General features: G+C 49.8%; 1 protein-coding gene across 2 annotated transcripts in view; it reads right to left on the reverse strand.

Annotated features, from left to right (window-relative positions):
• Positions 1 to 23341, reverse strand: part of RGS9 (regulator of G protein signaling 9) — a 70450-nt gene that overhangs the window by 19557 nt on the left and 27552 nt on the right. The window contains exons 9-13 of one of the 2 annotated variants that reach the window (XM_045489518.1): positions 16749 to 16811; positions 7827 to 7856; positions 7030 to 7091; positions 4952 to 5065; positions 2536 to 2651 (exon numbers count right to left, since the gene is read on the reverse strand). In XM_045489518.1, coding sequence (XP_045345474.1) covers positions 2536 to 2651; positions 4952 to 5065; positions 7030 to 7091; positions 7827 to 7856; positions 16749 to 16811 — 385 coding nt within the window. Of the gene's footprint in view, positions 1 to 2535; positions 2652 to 4951; positions 5066 to 7029; positions 7092 to 7826; positions 7857 to 16739; positions 16812 to 23341 lie in introns of both variants that reach the window. The other variant, XM_045489517.1, reaches the window with a different exon arrangement.

Here is a 23341-nt window from a genome sequence, read left to right on the forward strand (position 1 = left end):
CTGAAGCGAGCTCTGCACTGAAAGCAGCGAGCCCCACGTGGGGTTCAGACCCACCAACCTGAGATCATGACCTGAGCTGAAGTCAGATGCTCAACTGACTGAGCCACCCAGGTGCCTGATTCAGCCTTCACAAGGAATAAAATTCTAACATGGGCTACAACAGGGATGCACCTTGAAATAAGCCAGTTCAAATGCACAAAAAAAAAATATAAGATTCTACTTATACGAGGTACCTAAAACAGTCACATTCACAGAGTCATGTGACTGGGGGAAGGGAGACTGGGGAGTTAGTGTTTAACGGGGACAGAGTTTCCGTTGGGGAAGGTAAAAAAGTTCTGGAGTCGGATGGTGGAGACAGTTGAACGGCAGTGTTGGAGATACTGAACCCAACTGTACCTGTAGAGATGGTTAAAATGATACATTTCATGTCATGAATATTTTACTGCCGTAAAACACTAAACGAGCACACGAAAATGTGTACATGAATGTGCAGAGCAGCATTATTCGCGATAGCCAAAAAGTCTTAACCACCCCAAGGGCCACCAAATGATGAGTGGATAGACAAAATGCGGTATATCCACACCGTGGAGTATTATTTGGTCATGAAAAGAACTGAACCACTGCCCAACGCCATAGCAGAGATGAACCCTGAAAACGCTTTGCTGCGTGAAAGACAAAAAGCCACACGGTGTATAATTCCATTTATAGGAAATGTCCAGAACAGGCAGACCCACGAAGATAGAAAATAAATGAGTGGTCGCCTAGGACTGGGGGAGGGGGGCGGGGGTGGAGGAGAAAGTAGTGGGGGGCAGAGGAGGAGAGAGGAATAGGGCTCGACTTTTAATGAGTAAGGGGTTTGTTTTGGAAGTGGCGAAAACGTTCTATAATTCTATAGTGTTGATGGTTGTGCGACTTTGTGAATGTACTAAAAATCACTACTTTGTACACTTTGAAAGGATTATGGCATGTGAATTACGCGGTCTGTGTATTTATGGTATGTGAGGTCTATGTCAATTTTTTTTTAATTTTAATTAAATAAGAAAAACGATGACTCATCTTCCCTGTTTACACCTGAAGCCTTGGGAATCTCATGAGGAATCACCGAAGTTTGTGTTGTTTTTTTTTTTTTACATTTCTTTAGTTTGCGGGGTGGGGGGGGGGGGTAGAGAGAGCCCCACGGAGGTCGAACCCACGAGCTGTGAGAGTGATATCATGACCTGATCTGAAATCAGGAGGGATGCTTCACTGACTGAGCCACCCACGTACCCCATTAGAATTAACAGGGAAGTCTTTTCAAAGTGATCTCGCCGTCACTAAGTAATGGACGGGATCAGCCCGGGGGTGTGGTTTGTCGTTTTGCCACTAGATGGCAGCCTATCCTCTTATTCTCCGGTTGCTCCAGGGGCCCCAGCTAAAGGCACTTGCCTTTCCCATCATCTGTTCTGGGTTTTACCGTTATCATGGCAATTAGGCTTGATTAGAGAGGATTGTCAGGGATCCACATTATAACGTGATGCGCTGCATCAGGCGGTCAAAGAGGCTAATGGCCTGTCCCCTGGGATTAGTTCAGGAGCAACCCCCGGGACAAATGGGTCCTGGGAGCCAGCAGCTGAGAAGCCAGGTTCAAATGGGATGCTTTGCAGGGCTGGGGGGATTCAGTAAGCAGATGACGAATCCCATAAAAGCACACATCTCAGCCAAAGCTGGTGAAGCCAATTGAATGTTTGGCCTGATGAAACCGGTTTTAATCTGGCCTTTCGTTTTCCCAGGTGTTTCTCGGGGGCAGTGTGTTGGAAAAAGTCACCAGGGCCTCCCTACTACCATGCGGGGACACCCAGAGTGTGTGTCTCTGAGACACCAGGAGTAGAAAACGGGGCCCCGCCCGTCCCACTAAAATCAGCACACTCCCAAGGCCCTGAAGGAAGCGGAGCAGGAGCTGAGATGGTTCTAGAGCTCAGCCATGTATTAGAATCACCTGGGGGGGTTTTCAGACCTGCGGAGAACCCACCCCAAGCCAAAAACAAAACAAAAACAAAAGGAGCCTCTGGAGAAGGCATCCGGGCAGATGTGTTTTTAAAATCTCCCCAGTTGAACCGAATGCACAGCCTGGGCAGAGAAGCACTGAGCTGAAGGAAAGCAGGCTTCAGGACAAAAAGAGAAAGCTTGTTTTTCCGCTTCCCTCCTGGCCAGGGCTTGGCGAGGGACTCTCGGACTCTGACGGTAGAATCAGGGTGAGGAAGTGAGAGAGCGGCCGGAGGGGACCGGGCCCGTGCCCATGCTTAGAGTAATGCTAAGGCGGACGGATTTCATTAGCAGATTCAACACCCCTCATCCCTACCCCCCACTATGGAGCCCCTTGGAAGGGATGGAAAGGACACGTCCAAGAAGAGCCTGTTGGAGAGCGCGCCGGCGCAGAGCTGTGAAGACACCTACCGAGAAAGCCTCAGAAGCTTTGCCAGACAGTTCTAACAGGTGTGTTGCTGAAAGTAAAAAATTGTAAAACAAAAAATGTGTGAAAGAAATCAAAAGACCCACCACTGAATTCTTTCTTGAGAAAGTACTGGAAGCTCTGCCGGCCCTTGGGGTCTCGGATCAGTTCACTGAAGTTGAAAGCCCATCGCTCCACCCGCATCTTGGTTGGGATTTCCACCCTGCAAAGACGATGATCTGTAAACGCACCAGACACAATGCAAGACAGGGGCCGTGCCAGGGGGTGGCCCGGCTGGGGGAGAGGGGCTTTAGCCCCCCCGCTAAGTTCACGAGTCCCTCCGCCCAGGGCTCAACCCGATCCTCCCCCCTCGATCCCTGCACGGACGTACAATACAAGTGATCCCTCGCTAGGAAAATGCAGCCTCGGACAAGTCCCCTGGGGCTCTTATGGAGAGCGGGTGGCCCAGAGGCGAGAAGGACGCCCACATTCAACGGCCTTACAGTCCGGCAAAGGAACACAGATGCGCCCTCCAAGGCTTGTGGAGACTGGCCAGCAGAGGGCCGGTCAGGCTGCCACACCAGACCAGAGAGGAAGGATTTCCAGAGCAGCACTGGTGACGCGAGCTGTGGTCACTGCCACCCCTCCCCACGCCCCTTCACCACCGGCATCTGGTGGGAGGGAGTTTGTGGTTCCTCCTTTACCTGCCCTCAGGCCCCGAGCCCCAGGTAGACCCTGTGGTCACCGATGGGCCCTCTCCCAAAGCATCCTCCAACATGCAAGTCCCACGCCCCCTCCGTGTTTGGAAGGGTCTCCCAGCTCCCAGGTGGGACATCTGAGCACAGCTGGCTGAGGCCTAACATTCCAGAAAATCAGGAAAAGGGTTGGCTTTTCTTCCCATTCCTTATGAAATTCTCCAGAACCCGGCACAGCCCCTTGGAAACAAAGGCTTCCAAGTCCACGACCCCGGCCCAAGAGTTCACATTTCTAACCAGCTCCCCGCTCGTGTTGCAGCTGCGGGTCTCGGGACCACACCGGGAGCCACAATGCTCTAGACCAGTATCACGAATCCCGGCTGTTCATGAAAACGAGTGGGAGCTTTTCAAAACCACCGGTGAGGATACGAGGGTAGCCCCGGCCAATTAAGAGGCTGCGGGGGGTAAGGGCTGGACATCGGGCTTTGTTTACCTTTTGGTTGTCAAGCCTCCCAAGGTGATTTTAATACGGCTTTCTGATCTAGACCATTCAGAACAAGGCTTCCTGTTTTTAACGGGCACCATTGACGGGCGGAGGCTCCGGAAAACCACCCTACAAACTAGAGCCCCCAGAGTAGGAGGGAAGCCTCTCCGGAAGGTGGTTCTAGAGTCTTCGGGTCTGCGGTTGATATTGGTAAACGAGTCACCCCGACCTCCAGATGAGTGCCCCCCTTAACCCATCAGGCCCCCACAGCAGGGCCAGGAGGAGGAGGTGGAAGGATTTCCCAGCTATGACTGCTTCCCTGGCTGGATCTGTGCTACCTGAATGTTCCTCGTGCCTTAGGTGGCAATGGCCTCGGTGGTGACCTAAACTGTGGTACGCACCTGATGCTGTCTATCTTCCCCATCACCCCACCTGCCTCTTCCACTCCTACAGCCCCTTCCTTCCTCCCCTCTTCCTCTACCTCTCCCTCTGACGTGACCATTATACCGTCTCTTCTTCCTTCGTTGGCCGATGCTCTCCTGCATTTCTGCCTTTGTCCCTCTGGCAAACAACAGGCTCACATAGGCACAATCAGCAGCGACAACTGCTCAAAACTCACAAACAGAGCCACGGAGTGAGTGGTATGATTGCCAAGGCAGGTGCAGGGCCCCGCCCTCCAGGAACTTACTTGTTCTCTAATTAGACGTCGAAAAGGCAAAGCCATAGAGATGGTCGTTTTCTTTTCAAAAACAGTATCTTGTTAATATAGAGTTACCATTCGACCCGGCCATTCTACTCCTAGGTACATACCCAAGAGAAATGAAAACATACGTCCACACAAAACCCTGTACATGCGTGTTCACAGCAGCATTACTCATAATAGCTGAAAGACCAAGATAACCCAATGTCCGTTAACCGATGAATGGATAAAAAAGTGTGTATCTTTCCAGTGAATATCATCCATCCATAAATAAGGATGTATTATACACTATACAATACAGATAAAACCTGAAAGCATTATGCTCAGTAGAAAAAAAGCTAATCACGCAAAAAAAGACCACATGTTATATGATTCCATTCACACGAAATGTCCAAAGTGGGCAACTGCGCTGAGACAGAAGATACTTTTGTGGTTGCCTAGGGTGGGAGGGGTAGAGGGGGAAGGGTTCTTATTTGGGTGATGAAAATGTTTTAAAATTAACTGTGGTGATGGTGGCACGACTCTAGGAATACAGTAGAAACCACCGAACTGCACGCTTTAATTGGGTGAATTGTATGGCATGTGAATTGTAACTCAAAAACCTATTTAAAAAAAAACAAACCACCAATGTATCAAATACATACAATTTGGCATTCAAGTCCCAGAACTGGGTGTCATCTGTTATCCAAGGATTGCTAGGGAGGCAGCCTGACATGATGGCATCATTGGACAGAAATTGCTCGCTGTATTTGACGATCCTGAAAAGCAAACGGAAAAGGATTTCCTAGAAGTTCAACACCCAAGAGACAAAATCAATACTCAGGTTGATTGACCAGCCTGCCCTCCTTCCTCTTTATCGATTTAGTTACATACTTATTACTGCCTTCTTAGAAAAACGCTCTAATAGCCCTCGGGAACGGCAGGTATTCGACGGGATGTGGTCCCGGCTCTACTTGGGAGATGAAACACTGTCTCCCCATCCAATCCCTTTGCAGTCTCTCTCCTGTACCTATTTCATTAAAATAAAGCCTCTTTATCTTTAATCGTGCGTTTTCAAAATTCAAAGCCGACGCCGTGTGCCCGTGTGTTCGAACCAGCGTCTCGGCACCTGCTTGGAAGCATGAGGCAGCCATGGTCTCTCTGAGATTCTGCTGCCACGGCAGGTTCTACCCTTTGTCGGGATAATGCATTCATCCTCCAAAACCTGTGGGCTCACCGAGGTGTGAAGCCCAATTTTGCAAATGTGAACAAGAACTAATTCCTTCTATGGGAGTGAGACCTTCTTAGCCCGCACATTTCCCGGTGTTCCGGCAGTCTGGAAAAACCTGCTGCGCCCCTACCCCTTAGGCGGGGAATCGTATCCACGGTGTACATGAGACACCTGCCGTGAAGTCTGCCCACAGCCGCGAGATTTTGATAGAACGGAATCCATGCCCTAGAGAGACACCCGAGCATGAGGTGTAGAGTTCTGTGCAGAACTCGAGCCCCTTGCTGTCATTTCTCCCCAGACCCTCCTATTTCTCAGCAAGACCCCTACAGTGGAGCCACTCAAGGGAAGAAAAAAGAAAACTACGTCACAGGTCCAAACACAAATGACGTCATACAACGGTAACGAGGCAGTAAAACAAATAAAAATTAGAAAGTGGGGGTAAAAGTATCCAACAGCCTTCGAGTCTCCTTCAATGTTCTTTCTGCTTGGTTTCATTAGATCGGGTCTCCGGAACATCGGAGGAGATGGTTTTTACTTTGTCATGAAACAGGGATGATCATTATAACCCAAGGTGAATGTCCACTGAGTATAGGGGTCCACTCCCATCTGTGACGGAGCTGCAGTCAGAAGTCATTGGAAAATGTGGGTGAGGTCAGGACCCATTTTATCAGGCAGGTGGTATGTTTGCAAACTAGGGATTGGGGAAGGGGTAAAAAAGATATTTGAAGATTTTTCGAAGAGACTAACCCCTAACAGTACCGAAAGAAAGGCACTGGACAAAACACAACGCCTTCCATCTTGAGTAGTTCCGTTAACTGAAATCTTACACGGCCAAAATAAATGATTAGTCACACTGTGCCTCCCCCCCCCCCAGAAGCAAGCCAAGTCCATTTTCATGTGTGCAGGAAAATCTTAGAGTTAGTAAGGTGGGCCTATAATGAATTCCACATTTTAAAAGGACAAGTGCTTACATTTGGGGGGCACTAAACCCTTTTGTGTCTCCTAAATAGTATTCTATGAGGGACTGGATCAAGGTACCCTGAATGTTCAATAAATAAAATGTAAATTTCCAATTTATCATCATTGTATTTGAAATCAAAGATTAACAATGGACATTTGATAGTGCGTTGAATCAGTAAACATAACTCAAATATCTCTAATAAGTTCGAGTGAATAATGATAGGAACACAGGCCACTATGGAGCCCCAAGGAACGGTTCATGAACTTTCAACTCTTCCCTCCTTCTCAATCCTCACTTTAGTGGATCCCAAGAGAGACGAGACTTGTATAAAAACCCCCATCCCTGATCTTGCCTAACCCAAGATGAGACCTGGACATGTACACAGACTGAGGAACCAGGAACTTAACCCTCAAGGGACTGGTTTTGTCCCTCAGAGTTCCTTAGGCTCTTATGTCAACCCACGACTGCTCAAGTTTGCCTGAAAGTGGAAAGTTCTCCTCTTGCCCACCTCTTGTTCAAACCTCAGCAAGACCAACTAATTAGGGACATACCCTCCAAGGGACACCGAAGACTTCACCGTGGACCTCATTAAGGCCTGTTGGTAATACATGATCTGAAAAAGACACAGTGCTAGTTAGAAGACGTCCAACTTCCCCACCTTGAGTGTCACTAACACTGGCACTTCCACGTGGCCTCCAGAATCAGGAGCCATTTATCTGTCACAGCCCCCGATTCCATCCCCTCAAGCCACCCACCTTGGTACTAACAGGACACAGGCTCACAGTAGACAGGGGACCCCAAGCTCCAAACTAGGGGCCTCTGCAGCCCATCGTGTATCAGTCCGGGAAAAGGCACCAATTGAAAAAGCAAAAAGTTCTAAGGAACATTAAATCGAGACATGGGGACAGATGCTTGGCTTTTCCCTCAGGTGCTCCCGGCTGACAGAGCAGGTCTAACCTCAACAGCCAACGCATCCCAGGGCTCTGTCTTGTGCCCTGGTCACGAAATTTGCCAAAATGGGTAGTGTGCCTGTTCAGATTCTGAATGTCCCCCTAACTGTAGGAGCAGGGGCCGGGGAGGGGAGGCAGACACTGTGGCATTCACTCCCAGGTCCCTCAGATCTGTGCCTTCTGAGGGTGTCTCATATCCCAAGCGTCAGCACCAATCCATGTAGATCTTACAAAAGAATCTTTCTCATTCTGTGCTGCCCGTTACTTTCGAGACAACTGTTTGAACATCACACATGGTTTTTCATTTCATTACTGAGGGCAGAACATAAAGCCAAAGTACATACAATTTGTGAGAGGATTTAAAAACCAAACTTCCCCGGGACTGGGAAACTAATTACCTCTTTTCTGACAGCAGTGATTGTTTGTTTCTGTAAAACAAAGAGGCAAAAACCATTAAACAGCTGCCAGTAAGTCACTTTAGTTCAAACGCCCATTTGAAAAATAAAAATCCTTGCCCATGAGAAAATTGTTTCACCTCTCCTTCCTTAAAAATAGAATTTCCCCATCACTGACACCTCCACCCTATTCTATACAACCACTGGTGAATTCATTCAACTAAGGCTTTGGTGAGGGAACAGGTATGATTTACTACCATAACTTTCTTTTTTAAGTTTATTTATTTTGAGGTGGGGTGGGGGCAGAGAGAGAGAGGGAGAGAGAGAGTCCCAAGCAGGCTCCACGCTATCGGCACAAAAGCCCAACGTGGGGCTCGAACCCACAAACTCTGAGATCATGACCTGAGCTAAAGGCAAGAGCCAGACACCCAACCGACTGAGCCATGCAGGTGCCCGATATACTGCTATAACTTTGCACCGTTCTCCCAAAAGCCAAGATGAGTTCAAGACTAAGTTCATGGATTCGACCCAATCTACCATAGTGCCCACATGGCCATCTTAAATAGAATGTGACGCAAAGACAGTGAAGCAAGTATGCGGCTTGAATGTTTATTTCTTTTCTCACAGGAGACTGCTCTGAATGAACGGTGACCTCCATTCCTCAGGTATTCATAACAACTTGACCGATACAAATTGGAAAAGAAACAAGCCACATGGCCAAACATAAAGTAGGTAACAAAAAAACCTGAGACCAGCATCCAAGGAAGGTGAGTCCCAGAGTTGAGCTGTAACGTAGAAGATCATGTCGGGCCCCATCCTCTCATTGAAGCTGCCAAGGCAAGCTCATGCCTGGGGTGAGCAGGGCATCCTCTCTCTGGATTTGTTGAGATGGAGCAGAGAAAGCCTGGCTCCCAAAAGGGACTCCGTGTATAGAGTCTTAGAAGCTCCTGGAAACTGTTACCATTCAGATCTGTCTCCTACTGAAATGCTCTACAATCTGACATGCTTCCTTAGTATCACTTTTCTGCTCGGTGCAACCCCTGGGAGCTGGGCACAGTTGATGATTCCAGTCTCAGTTTTTTGAGATTTGGTTGTGTCCAGGGGCTGCTTGGTGCTGACACCCATACTTTAAATTGATCATCTTAATTTCTTGCTGCTGTCATCCAAGCAACTTAACACAACCAGATCTTCACTGGAAACAGAATCAGAAGTCCAAGGAGGACACTATTTCCACTAGCCAGTTAGCAAAATGAGTACTGGCCCATGGGCCCATTGACAAGGAATGAAGGAAGGTCTAATCTGGAATGTCACATCCTTGTCTCTCCTTTCTAATCCATGCTGGGTTCCATTCTGCTTCATTAGATTGCTTTTATGTAATGAGCTTTCCCAGGACATCCTTTTTCCTGGGTGGGGGAGTAGGGAGAGTTATCTCAGAAAATTAAAGGTAGGTCACTCCGTTTTGGACTCACATGCACCCTGACTTCTTCCTTCATAGCACTTACCACAACTGTAATTAAATATTTATTTGTGTGATTCTATTTCACATATGTATCACCCGCCAGGCACCATTAAGAGCAGGGGGACCATGTCTGCCTCTAACATAATTTCTGGCGCACGGTAGACGTTCACAAAAACATCAGACACGGATGCCTGGGTGGTTCAGTCTGTTGAACATCCAACTCTTGATCTTGGCTCAGGTCATGATCTCAGGGTTTGTGAGAATGAGCCCCGAGTTGGACTCTGCTGACGGCACAGGGCCTGCTTGGGATTCTCTCTCTCTCCCTCTCTCTCTCTGTCCCTCCCCTGAGTGAGTCTTTCTCTCTCTCCAAATAAATAAACTTTAAAAAAAACAATCAGAAAAATGATGGCTTCCATGTTCTTGGCGGCCCAGAAAAATGGAGATGTAATCTAAGCTTAAATTAGAATACAGTATTTTTCCACCTAACATGAGACACTCGCCAAATGGTCCCTATTTTGGTAACCACACCTATTATCTGTTCCCATTGTCTCCTAACAGAAGGCATTGTTTTAGAAGACTCTCATTTCAGGTAGAAAAGGACCCTGGGGTCAGAGTGGCTTGGCATCCAAACATGATACAATCAGAATCTCTTGTTAGAAGTGTGCTTAAGTAGACTAAGAATAACAGCTACTGGTCTACCAATGCCCTGTGTTCAAAGGGGAAGCTGGATGTTTGCACAATAGCAACCAAGTAGCAATTCATGCAAGGCAATTTACATTTTCCTGGTCCCTTACAAAGTTTAAGGGAGGGAGGGTCCATCATTCTGAGTTTCAGCTGAGGAAACCGAGGCTATGAGATGCCATAGGGCAACTTTCTCAATATCTCCTGGTCGGTAATCGGTTGAGCCGGGATTCAAACCTAGATCTTCCCTTTGCAAAGCTGAAGAGTGATCTTGTTGAACCAGAAAATAGATAGCCTACTCTCTTCACCAGTTCCTTCTTTGCCTTCAAGCGACAGGTGCTACACAACGGAATGACTCCGGCTGGCCGTTTAAGTTAAAACCCAACAAAAAGAGAGCTAAAGCCCCCATCACAAGATGAAACAGACAGACAGGAAACACTCTTTAATCAACACTAATGACAGTAAAACCAACTCCCAGCTACAAGATAAATAAACTCTGGGGAGCTAACACACAGCACGGGGACTATAATGAACAATACTGTAGTCTATACTTCTACGATGCCAAAGAGAGTAGATCCTAAATGTTATCACCACACACTCAAAAAAACCATACTTATGTGAAGGCACGGAGGTATTAAGTAACCCCATGGGGGTCACAGTTTTGCAATTCGTACCTATTTCTAAGCATCGCATCGTACACCTTAAATTCATATACGTTATATGCCCATGAAAGCTCAAGGGGAGAAAACCACTAATGACGGTAAGGATCGCGATCATACGAGGCCTGTGTTCAACAGCCAGCGTCATAAACGCCCTCCTGCAAAGTGCCCCAGGCCCAAGGTCAAACTCCCTGCAAGCACGGGTCTCCTGAGCACACAGCAACAAAAACTCAATGAGCCGGATTCTCAGTCCGCCTGACGTTCTCCGTTCTCCCGGCTGCCCGAGGAGCCGTCCCTGCAAGTCAATCCTTTTCACACACACTCTCAATCTGAGCCCATTTTCTCAGTCTTCGGTGTGTTAAAAATATTTCATATTTGAATTCACTTTATTCGGTTTTAATTAGCCCATTAGGGCTCCTGCCTCGGTGGTTCAGCCTGCTGTTTGTTTTCTGCTTTCCAGGACTACCCTCTGGAAATAGCACCAAACCTGGGGCTTCTCCACCTCTACCTTGGGTTTCCCACATGGATTTTACTGGTTATTTCTAGCTTTAAAAATAGCTTTCCGGGGGCGCCTGGGTGGCAGTCGGTTAAGCATCTGACTTCAGCTCAGGTCACGATCTGGTGGTTCATGAGATCGAGCCCCCCGTCGGGCTTTGCACGGACCGTGCAGGGCATGCTTGGGATTCTCTCTCCCTTTCTCTCTCTGCCGCTGTCCCACACTCTCTCTCTCTCTTTCTCTCAAAATAAATAACAGCTTCCTCTTGATGAATATAAGAGTACCCCTGTCCTGCTAAGGGTCTGTCTACATTGGGATGGTACAGGAGAGGGTTCTGAACTTTTCTAACAGACAGAGAGAGAGAGTTCGGGGAGAGGGGTAAGTCTTAGGAAATGGTACGGACTTTCAGATCAGGCCCAGGTCCAATTACAGGTTCTGTCACTTATTGGCCATATGACTTCGCATGAGTTATTTAGCACTTCAAAGCCTCTTTCCTCCCTTGTAAAAGGGGATTAAAAGGGGGGGGAGGGGATTAAATGAGATAATACACACAGGTGACTGGCATATAGGAGAGGCTCAACATCCAGGGGCTCCTGACTGGGGTTCACACACTACTGCTGACAGCAGGCATGGTATGGGGTTACCCCAATCACAAGGTAAAGGACAGGGTGCCCATCAATACCTGGGACATACTTATGCTAAAGAAGCTATCTGTTGTTTATCTGAAATTCAGATTCAGCTGAACACCCTGTATTTTTATTTGCTAAATCTCATAAACTGGTCAATATCATTATTACTTAGCCAAGGCCATTTAAAAAAAAAAAAAACATTAAAGGGGCACGGGGGTGGCTCAGTCGGTCAAGCGCCTGACTTCAGCTCAGGTCATGATCTCTCAGTCTGTCAGTTCGAGCCCTGCTCTGGGCTCAGTGCTGACAGCTCGGAGCCTGGAGCCTGCTTCAGATTCTGTGTCTCCCTCTCTGTCTGCCTCTCCCCCACTCACGCTCTCTCTCTCTCTCTCTCTCAAAAATAAATAAAACATTAAAAAATGTTTTTAACATTAAAATGAAGTTATTAAAAATACACACACACACACACACACACACACACACACACACACACACACACATTTCTAAGCCATTCAAAGAAAACCACTTCCTGGCAACATAAGACATAAACATTTTTTTCTCCCTGTAATTCATGCACAAACCCCCTGCTTTCTCAACAGTTGGCCCTCCTGATGGGAAGTCACTTCTTTATTCCTCATCCGAGTGACACATTTGCCTACAGGAAGATACTCTGCCTAAGGAATCTTCAAATGTTATGCATTCTTGGAATTCTAACTTGTTATTTTTCTCCTGTGGAGCTACCCAAATAGGGACACATCTATAGCCTGTTTACACAGCTCTGTGGCCGGCTTGCTGGCCTCAAAACCCGGGTTTTGGCTGCAGACAATTATCAGGCCGTGCCCTGAAGAGATCCTGGGGCCGCTGCAGACGGGGAGGTGGAAAGGGAGGAGGAGGGGCCGGCAGGGACCCTGGGATCAGACAGCCAGGCAGGAACACACGAAGAAACAGAGGCGAGGGTCTGGCAAGCCCCAGGGTGAAACACAAGATGGGGACAACCGTGAGGAATCGGGGAACACAGGCATTAAGAGCAGGGAGAGGGTCAAAAGTCAGCAACCAGGAAGTCTGGGGACTGACGCAGTTAATGGAGAGCAGACGAAACTAGAGATGGGAGGTGGCTACCGGCCAAGGAGACAAGAAGCCCAGGTTGCCACCTGCCCTGCCTCGGACTTCCTGACCAGGCGCAGATTACACAATTTGCAGGGTCGGGTGCAAAATGCACACGCGGGGCCCCTTGTCCAAAGAAAGCATGAAGAACTTCAAGGGCGCCTGGCCCACCGGGAGCTGTCCGCCAACATCAGCCACCGGAGCGGTCCCTTCCAGCCGGCGCCGGTCATGAGAAGAAAGTCGTTTGTCCCCAGTCGGTGGGAGCAAATGGGGGCTTTCTCTCACTGAGGGCTCCAGGCTGAGGGCTCTGAAGCGCAGAGTATTTAACCCTATGGAGCCACATTTCTGTCTTTCACCCCAAGACTGGTGTGCACGCCAGTGTCAACAGTGCTGTTCAGTGGCCTAGACAAGAGAGGCCACCCCTTCCTACCGGTAGAAATAGAAGACGGTGTAAGGGTGGAAGAGGAAATTGGCTAAGTACATCCCCCGAAAACAGGGTCTAGGGGACCCACAGATTAGTCCACTCACAGCATAGCGGCAGCTACCATAATGACAGCTACTGTCTGTGCAGCGACCTCTACGTGGTAGATACCATTCTAGACACTTCACGTAAGTGATCTCACGTGATCCTCCGAGGAAGGGGCTCTTGTTACCCCCATTTTATAGGTAAGGAAACTGAGGCTTTGAGTGGCTCAAAAGCTTATCCGAGATCACATGTCCAGGGAGAGGCAGGGCTGGGATTCACCCTGATGTCAAAGCTCTCTTCAGCACGGCGCACCGGTCCTCATCACGACACGACCATCGTCACCCTGTCGGGGTCAGGGGAGGAAGGGCCAGCCCCGGGCACACCACTGTTCACGGCCTGGCTACTGCCCGGCCGCCATGATGTCTCCTCACTGAAATAAAGGGAAGATGGGGGCCGAGTGTGCCACAAGGTATGGAAACCGAGAGAAGACACGCTCTCTGGGTGCAGCCCTTGGCCCACAGCCAGTTCCCCCCAGGGCTGGGCAGCCACACCAATCAGAGGCCACCAGCCTAAGGAGGTGGGGCACCCAGAGCCCTAGACACCTGCCAACCTAACAGTTTTCTTTCTTGTGCCTGACGCTGTTCATTTCTTTTGGGTTATTTGCCTCCATTTAAGGAAAACAGGTATCTTTTCTAGAATCCACTAATTCTCAGAAATGGCCTCTCTCTCTTCAAACCAGCAACGAGAGCTCTTCTCTGAAATGAGACACAAATCTGAAAACCCAAGGCCTCATGGAGACACTTCACGTTCTTGTGACCCTCTCCCCTCAGGGCAGATCAGCCCAGAAAAGCAGGGGACGTTCAGTTAGACGGTGGGAAATGTCGCCAACAGATCCAACATGGCGCCAGCCTCCATTCCCCACCACAGCCGGGCCTCACACACGCCGAGGCTGGCTGAGCAGGAGAGGCCCCGCTCGCACGAGAATTACGGTTTTTTATTCTTCTGAATATTCCAGAGCAGCCAGAGTGCAGACAGGGCAAGGAGAGCTGGTGGGAGAGAGAGAGAGAGAGAGAGACAAGATGAAGGAAAAACAAAGTGAAAGAGCCCCCGTGTCAAACATGCCCATGGTGAAGACAGCCCTCAGCCTCACACACCGTCTGGCTCTCTGACTCTGAGCTGAGAGTATTGCCAGCGTCTGGCTAGAAGCGGGTGGTGAATGCCAGAATGCAGGCTCTCCTCCTGGCCCGACCGCCCGTGAGCCGAAAGATGCTTCCTCAGCGAGGAGGGGTCTGACCAGGCTCCTTGAAGTTACCCCCAAGGAGCACAGAGGACAGAGGACCTCAGCTCCTCTGCTGTCCTCCCAGAGCTGGAATTAAAGGCCTCCCACATCACAGACACACACACACACACACACACACACACACACACACACACACACAGGTGAGCCAATTCCCAACAGCCCAGGGTCAGAGAACAGTGATGCACTTTCCACCCATGCCCTCCCCTCCTCCACACCACAGAGGTTTCTAGAACTGCCAGTTATCCATTTAAAAAAGAAAAAAAAAAAGCACATCTTCCACCTCAGTTCAGTATTTTCCTTGATAATTCTGTTTCCATAGCAACCCAGCCTACTAGGCCTCAGCAATTATCTGTCGTCTGATGAGGGGAATGTGGAAAAAGCCATGAAGGCTGACAGTGCCATATATGTGTCAAAGGAAGGGTCACTTTAAGTTGTTGACCAAGGGACCTAGCAATGCTCCAGGGGACACCACCCTCTGGGAACTCAACGCCCCCTCTCCATGTGGACCCCATCCCTAAACTCAAACCTCTGTCTCACGCACTGGTGGTCCCCACAGCCATCTTGAGTTCCAGGTCCCTTCTTCCCCCTTTCTGGCACATTCCCCCCACGTCCCAACTCAAGACTTTAGGCACCACCAAGGCTTACAGGTGACATATGAGGCTAAAACAACCCCTTGCTGCCCAAGGACATTAGAAGGAGAGCAATGAAACTGTCTAAGACGAGCTTAAGTGGGTTTCAGGCTCCATGGATCTCAACCGGGGCCATCTTGTCCCTCAGGGCACCCTGGACAATGTCTGAAGATACGTGTGATCATCAGGACTGGGAGTCTGGCAGGGAAACGCATGGAGTTACTGGCACCCAGGGATGCTACTCAACATCCCACAACACGTAGGCAATCCCTCAAGGAATTATCTGGCCCCAAAGATAGTGCCATGCTTGATGCTCGCTCTTTCAACAGCTTATGCCCTGCATTTCTTTAAATAAAAAATGGTCAGGGCGCCTGGGTGGCTCAGTCGGTTGAGCGTCCAACTTCGGCTCGGGTCACGATCTCACAGTTTGTGGGTTCAAGCCCCGTGTTGGGCTCTGTGCTGACAGCTCAGCCTGGAGCTTGCTTCGAATTCCATTTCCCTCTCTCTCTGCCCCTCCCCTGCTCATGCTCACTGTTTCTTTCTCTCTCTCTCTCTCTCTCTCTCTCTCTCTCTCTCTCATAAATGAATGAATGAATGAATGAATGAATGAATGAAATTTAAAGATAGATAGATAATTGTCATAGAAAAATGGCCATCCATCATAAATGGTGGCCTATCTGGGAAAAGGGTCCTTGCAAAACTAACAGCATAAGAGAATCTTTGCAAAGGCCCCCACCCTACTGAGATGCAAAAGAAAGAGTTCTAGGTCACGTGGATTAAGGTTTAAATTCAAAGTTGATTCAAGGGTTTTGAGCCTGGGGCCTCTAGTCTCCAGGGGGTCTGGGACCTGGCTGAAGTTGTAGGTTTAAATTCAAAGTTGATTCAAGGGTTTTGAGCCTGGGGCCTCTAGTCTCCAGGGGGTCTGGGACCTGGCTGAAGTTGTGTGCAAAATGTCTGTCTGGGCATCTTTAGGCAGAATGGGTTCATACCTTTCATCAGTTTTTCTTTAATTTTTTTTAATGTTTATTTTTGAGAGAGAGAGAGAGAGAGAGAGCCAGGGAGGGGCAGAGAGAAAGGGAGGCACAGAATCTGAAGCAGGTTCCAGGCTGTGAGCTGTCAGCACAGAGCCCGACGCAGGGCTCGAACCCACGAACCGTGAGATCATGACCTGAGCCAAAGTCAGATGCTTAACCGACTGAGCCACCCAGGCACCCCACTTTCATCAGATTTTCAAAGGAACTGCCTCGTAAAAGTCTGAAGACCAACCACCTAGATCCTATTTGCACTGACCTGCACTCTACATTCTCTCACCTCCCATCATGCGAGACCCATGGCCTCCCCCCTTCCCAACACTGGTATCACAAGATATCTCTTGGTAGCCTTAAAGGGGAGATATCATTGCCCCAACAGACAAAAATAGGCAATAGACATACGGACACCTTCCCAGCCTAAGAACCTGACCTTGGCCCTGCCCAAAGTATGCAGCAGAGACCCACCTGGTTTACCTGAACTTCATTCGGATTCGTCACTCGGTCCAGGCCATAGTCCAGCACATTGTTCATTCCCGGCTGAATGGAATAAAAACAACATAAGAACCACCACTGGAAAAGCCTCTACTTTATTATGATTCACTTTGGGTCTTCACCAAGCTGCCAGTTATGAGACTGAGCTAAGAAGGGCTTATGGCTTACCCCACAGGGTGCTACAAGCTACCGTAAGATGCTCTAGGTGAGCTGTTAAGCTTCATGGATTTGTTCTACTACCACAGCATCCCCAGAACCCAACACAATAGGATGGATGGGTGGATAGGTATATGTTTGGGGGAGGGGTGAATGGATGGATAGATTGATGGATGGATGGGTGGATGGATGGATGGATGGATGGTTGGATGGATGAAAGGCAATATGGGTGGGTGGATGGATGGATGGTTGGATGGATGAAAGGCAATATGGGTGGGTGGATGGATGGTTGGATGGATGAAAGGCAATATGGGTGGATGGATGGATGGATGGATGGATGGATGGATGGATGGTTGGCTGGATGGATGAATGAAAGGCAATATGGATGGATGGATGGATGGATGGATGGATGGATGGATGAAAGGCAATATGGGTGGGTGGATGGATGGATGGATGGATGGATGGATGGATGGATGAATGGATGGTTGGCTGGATGGATGAATGAAAGGCAATATGGGTGGATGGGTGGATGGATGGATGGATGGATGGATGAATGGATGGTTGGCTGGATGGATGAATGAAAGGCAATATGGATGGATGGATGGATGGATGGATGAACAGGTGGATGGAGAGAGGGAGGGAGGGAGGGAGGGATAAAACTTAAACTCAGTAAGAGTTCACTGGGATTTGTCCATAGGACTCTGACTCCTCTGGGAGTGCTCCTTCCCCACCCTACAGTGCAGTACTTTGAAGAGTCCGGGCTCCCGTCAGGCACATTTGGGTTCCAACCCTGGATCTGCCGCTTCCTAGCTGTAAGGAAGATTTTGGAAACTATTTCTCCTCTCTACACTTGCTATCCCTCCCGAGAACTGGAGATGATCTCTCCTACCTGTCAAGTTCTTGTTGAGGATTTAGTAAGATGACATGTGAAGCTCTCACCAGACAGTAGCTATTACTGAGCAAGGGCTTGGACCCATTTTAGGATCATGTATGTAAAGGCCTGGCCCCAAACGGGCCTCAGTCTTTACCAGTTCCCTTCTCCATCAGGCAGCCAACCCTCCAGCCAATCTTGCTTGGTCTCTCCCAATTCCTTGGCCAACAAGTTGGGTTTTTCACTTCCTTCTCTGTTAGTTTGGTGCAGGCAACCATCAAATTCTCCATATGTGTGCTTAACCAGGCCTTCCACACTGATGCAGACGCCAGAGCCTGCCGAACTTTGTCCCCATCAGATTCAACCCCAATGGGATTCGCCACATTTTTAGCTCAGAGGCATGATTGCCCAATAAAATGCATGGTGCTCAGTTAAGTGTGAATGTCAGATAAACAACAAAGAATTCTGATTCATTATTTACATAAAAATACATTCCACGTGTTTTTAATGTAAATATACAATAAGCATAAAAATTTTGCGACATAAATCATTTGCTGTTTATCTGAAATTCCAATTGAACTGGGCATCTTCTATTTCACTTGCTAAATCTGCCAGCTTAGCTCAGCGGGCTACCACGGGGGCAGATACTGGGTACACGGACTAGGCAAGGAAGAGATAAAAGAAAGAAGTAGAAAGTGGGTGGGGAGAGAGAGAGGGGAAGGGAGCGGCCATCGTTACTCTAATTGTCACATGTGGGCTTCCATCAACAAATATTTATCAGGCACTTCCCATGGCTGACATTGCGCTCAGCCCAGAGAGCCCCTGGCCAACGTGACACCTCGAGGCATCCCCAGATGGCATCTCAAGGCACTTCCAGTCTTGTGGGCGAGGCAGCCCCTTGGCAATTAGTCACACACCCCCACCCAGGGGACTGCCTTTCTCCCTCTGCTGGTTTGGAAGGCTCCCAGCCTCCGCTCATTCGTTCCTTTACTCGTCGGGTAGCACCAAGTGCTCGTTCTCCACGGCGGTCACCACTGCTGATGCCATTTCTGGCACACAAGAGGGTGCTCGACGAAGACAACCCAGAGCTGACCGCCAGCTCACAGGAAACAGGGCAAAGACATCCCTGCAGTGGGCGGGCGGCCGGCAGATAAGGAGACGCGCAGATGTGCCCAGGGCCACTGCCACACGCGGGAAGCCCGCAGAGACAGTCCCCCTGCGGTGAGTGCCAGCGGGTGACGCCCCAAGAATATCTCTTGGGCGTCGGCCAAAGAGGCGATTTGCTAAATGCCTCAAAATTCGGGTGAGGAAAGGACCTTTGTACCCCCAAAGACTGCTCCGCGAGGAGGCGACATCCCCAGAATCGGCGTTCCAGAGCAGAGCCAGGCTGGGAGCTGACGGACACTTCTTGGTGACACGCCACACGTCCCTCCCGTGCCTTGTCCTCCTCTCCCTCATCATCTCTCTTTCCCCTAACGTATCAGTTCAGACCCTTCCGGCGCATGGAACAGAAAACAACAAAATGCCACACGGTTCCATAAACAAAATAAAGCAGGGGGAAGACAGAGAGGAGGCTGCACCAGGGGACGAGTCCTGGCTGGAACATCACTTCTACGGAGAGGTGCTCCCGGGCCCTGATCTGCCTCGAGACCCCTGCCTCTTTCACGCTGTGCTGGCGTGCTGTATGGTACACACCCATGGTGCAAAGCTGTCCTTCGTCCCCCCGCCAGACCACGAGCCCCTTGAGGGCTGTCCTGGCTTAGAATTCAAATACCCCCATTGCCTAGGGGGCACTTGGCCCAGAGAGGGCATTTCTGATCATCTGGATCAGAGTATGTGGAGTTTTCCATCGGTTTTTATGACATAACGCTCTATGTCAGACCATTTTCCCAGGTCAACAAATGGCCTTTGAAAATGCTATTTTAGTAATTTAATGATTTAATCGCAATGGTCCTTCATATGGATATAATCTTATATTTAAAGGCTTTTTGGTTTTGGTTTTGTTTTTTTTGTTTTTTTTTTTTTTTGTTTTTTTTTTTTTTTTGAGAGAGAGAGAGCAAGAGAAAGAGAGAGAGAGAGAGAGAGAGAGAGAGAATCCTAAGCAGGCTCCAGGCTCAGTGGGGAGCCCAACACAGGGCTCGATCCCACAACTGCGAGCTCACGACCTGAGCCAAAATCAAAAGCTGGCTGCTTAACTGACTGAGCCACTCAGGTGCCCCTTAAAGATTTAAATCTATTGAGGCGCCTGGGTGGCTCAGTCGGTCAAGCATCCGATTTGGGCTCAGGTCATGTTCTCGTAGTTCCTGAGTTTGAGCCCCACGTTGGTCTCTGTGCTGACAGCTCGGAGCCTGGAGCCTGTTGGGATTCTGTCTCCCTCTCTCTCTGCCCCTCCCCCACTCGTGCTCTGTCTCTATCTCTGTCTCTGTCTCTCAAAAGTAAATAAAACATTAAAAGTTTTTTAAAAGATTTAAAGCCATTTATTTATTTAAATTTATTTTGCCATCTCGCTGTTGTTGGACATTCAGCCCAACCTTGACAGGAAATGGAAGGCAGCCACTCTGGTGACCCGGCAGAGTTCGCGGTTGACGCGAAGGCCATTTAGCTTGATACTCAGACAAGCGACCGCGTGATTTAAAGCACATACCACCTGCATCCCTGGACCATATCCTTCATGTATCCATGGTCCAGACGTCAGCGACCAGATTCCCGAGAGACCCAAAAGTCACAGCCCATGAAGCAAAGACGCACGGAAAGCCCCCAGGTGACTTCTCTGAAGGAACCGTTCTCCCTCGTTCTCCCTCTGCTGCCTTACACAAGTAACTCTTGTTGGCATCCTGCCCGGATGCAGCAGGTTAAAAAAATGGGAGGGGAACATCACTTTCCTTCATCATTCTCCCCTTCTAGACCCAGTCCCCAGCACATCCATGCTGAGTTACAGGTAGCGTTTGGGCTCAGGATGGGGGGTGGGCCGGATCCCTCAGCCACCACCTCCCATCCCACATCTCGAGGGTGGTCTTGGCCTCTGTCTGTGCTGATATCCCTGCTACAGCATCTGGCACCACATTCCCACCACCCCCTTAACCGATCACCCCGCGCCGTGCCCCCTCAGCACTTAAGCCTTACCTCTGGAGCAGTGCTGCTAGCCCGTTACCACGATTTGGATTTTGCACCCCCCGAGCTGGGAGAGGGGACCACGTGTGGGCGCACCTCCTAGAGCGGGAGCTCGTCAGACAGATGTGGATTCACATCCCAGTGCTGTGCAACCTACTGACCATCTCTGAGCCTTGATCGCTGGCCCCGTCGGGATAACAGTGATGGGGAGACTCCCTATTGGGCGGCATTGTCATCAGGTAAGTGGGATCATCCTCGCCAAGGGCCTAATATGGGCAGGGGCTTGAGGACTTTTAGCAGTTGTTTTACGCCCAGAACCCACCTCAGCTGGCTCGGAGTCAGGGTCCATGAAGGTTTCACGGATCACTGAACAGACAAGGGGACGGCTGGGTAACAGCAAGCCATGTCCCACGCTATGACAGTTGGTTCCAGACAGTCCACACACAGTTGGTTCTAGACTCCACGGAGCCAAAAGCTTTGTTTGCCTGGCTGGCTTTTCTCCCACTGAGGTGACAGTTTGGGTCCCCTGGAGACAGTCTGACAGTCCCTAAGCCCCTGGGCTTCGTGGGTCTGTCAGTCCAACTTCTCGATTTCTACCTAGGCTGAGACAGACTTCAAGCAGGACGCCCCTCAAACGGAACATTCCACCAGGAGGCGGACTGTGTTTTAAGAAAGTCGGGGAGGGCGCCTGGGTGGCGCAGTCGGTTGAGCGTCCGACTTCAGCCAGGTCACGATCTCGCGGTCCGTGAGTTCGAGCCCCGCGTCGGGCTCTGGGCTGATGGCTCAGAGCCTGGAGCCTGTTTCCGATTCTGTGTCTCCCTCTCTCTCTGCCCCTCCCCCGTTCATGCTCTGTCTCTCTCTGTCCCAAAAATAAATAAACGTTGAAAGAAAAATTTTTTTTTAAATAAATAAATAAATAAAAAAAAAAAGAAAGTCGGGGAGATGGGGGCGCCTGGCTAAAGGTCCAACTTCAACTCAGGTCTCACGGCTTATGAGTTCGAGCCCTGCCTCGGGCTCTGTGCTGATGGCTCAGAGCCTGGAGCCTGCTTCGGATTCTGTGTCTCCCTCTCTCTCTCTCTCTCTCTCTGCCCCTCGCCCCACTCACACTCTCTCTCTCAAAAATAAATAAATGTTTTAAAAAGTTAAAAAAAAAAAAGTTGGGGAGAGCAGGACCCAGATACTCCCCAGCCTCATCTTTGACTTCCTTTGGCTTGGGGGGCAGCACTGACGGAGACTGGATGGGAGAACAGTTTTGCGTCCGCGGGGTTTTACAACTGCCCCGGGTACACCAGAACATCACGGCGAACTTGGCTCCCTGGCACTATCAAAGAGGGACTGGGTACCTTGGAACCCTGGCATCATGTTCGTTGGAGCAGCAGTGATTCATGCGATGCGCTAATGACCGGGGGTGGGGGGGGTTACAAAAAGGCCTACGGATGCACTAAGACATCACGGGACACTGTCATGGGCGGCATAAGAGCAGAGGGAAAGGAGAGAGAGCTCCTCTGACACTCACTAGCTGTGCAACTTTGGCAACATCCCTGAGCCTCAGCATCCTTATCAGCAGAATGGGACTAATAATACCACCTTCTACACGGGGCTGCAAAGATGAGATGAGGGAACGAATGCAGAAGGACGCTAGCACAGTGCCCGGCACACACTTATGTGCTCAGTTGGGTCTGCTGTGATTGATGACGATGATGGCGGCGGCGACGGTCACAATGGTGCCGGTGGAGGCGGAGGAAGCGGGAGCAGTGGTGGTGGGTTGGAGGCGGCACAGGTGATGGTGGAAGAAGCAGTAATCACAGAGTCGCCTTGTCAAATTCAGCGACTTGTGCATCATACCGTGAGGAGCCATTCGGCCAGTTGCCTGGGGCGGGGGCTGAGAGCTTTCCCCAAGACATGGGGAGAACTCAGATCATCTGGTTTTCACTCTGTTCCCTACAGGCCTCGTGGTTGCAGGGACAGAGGGGAGGAGAGAGATCCGAGGCGGATCCTGTGCACAGCCCGTCGATGTCACGTTGCAAGCGATGCAGTCACCCGGCTATTTCCCCACCACGGAGTCTCTGCATGTACCACGGAAGCCATTCTCCACCGTGCAAGGAGCAGGGTCCCCTCCATCACGAGTGCCACGGGCACCAGGACATCTTGCCAGATGACTGGCTTACCCGCCATTTGCCCTTATCCTCACCAAGGCTCCCCAGTTAGGAACAGATGACAGGAGGCAGGCTGAACAAAGATGTCACTCCTGAGCTACAAAGGGGAGGGGCGGGGAAGGCGTGCTTGGCTGTCTCTCCAGGACCCTGTCATCCCAGTCAGCACTCTTTCACCCAGGGGACCTGTGTCGGGTGTCAGCTAACTGGTTTGTCTAGGGGAAGGAAGCCTGAAACAAAGCAACACCCAACAAGCTTCTTGGGGATCAACCCCAGGACCTTGA

Source organism: Leopardus geoffroyi, chromosome E1, assembly GCF_018350155.1.
Source record: "Leopardus geoffroyi isolate Oge1 chromosome E1, O.geoffroyi_Oge1_pat1.0, whole genome shotgun sequence".
In the NCBI taxonomy this organism is placed as follows: domain Eukaryota; kingdom Metazoa; phylum Chordata; class Mammalia; order Carnivora; family Felidae; genus Leopardus; species Leopardus geoffroyi.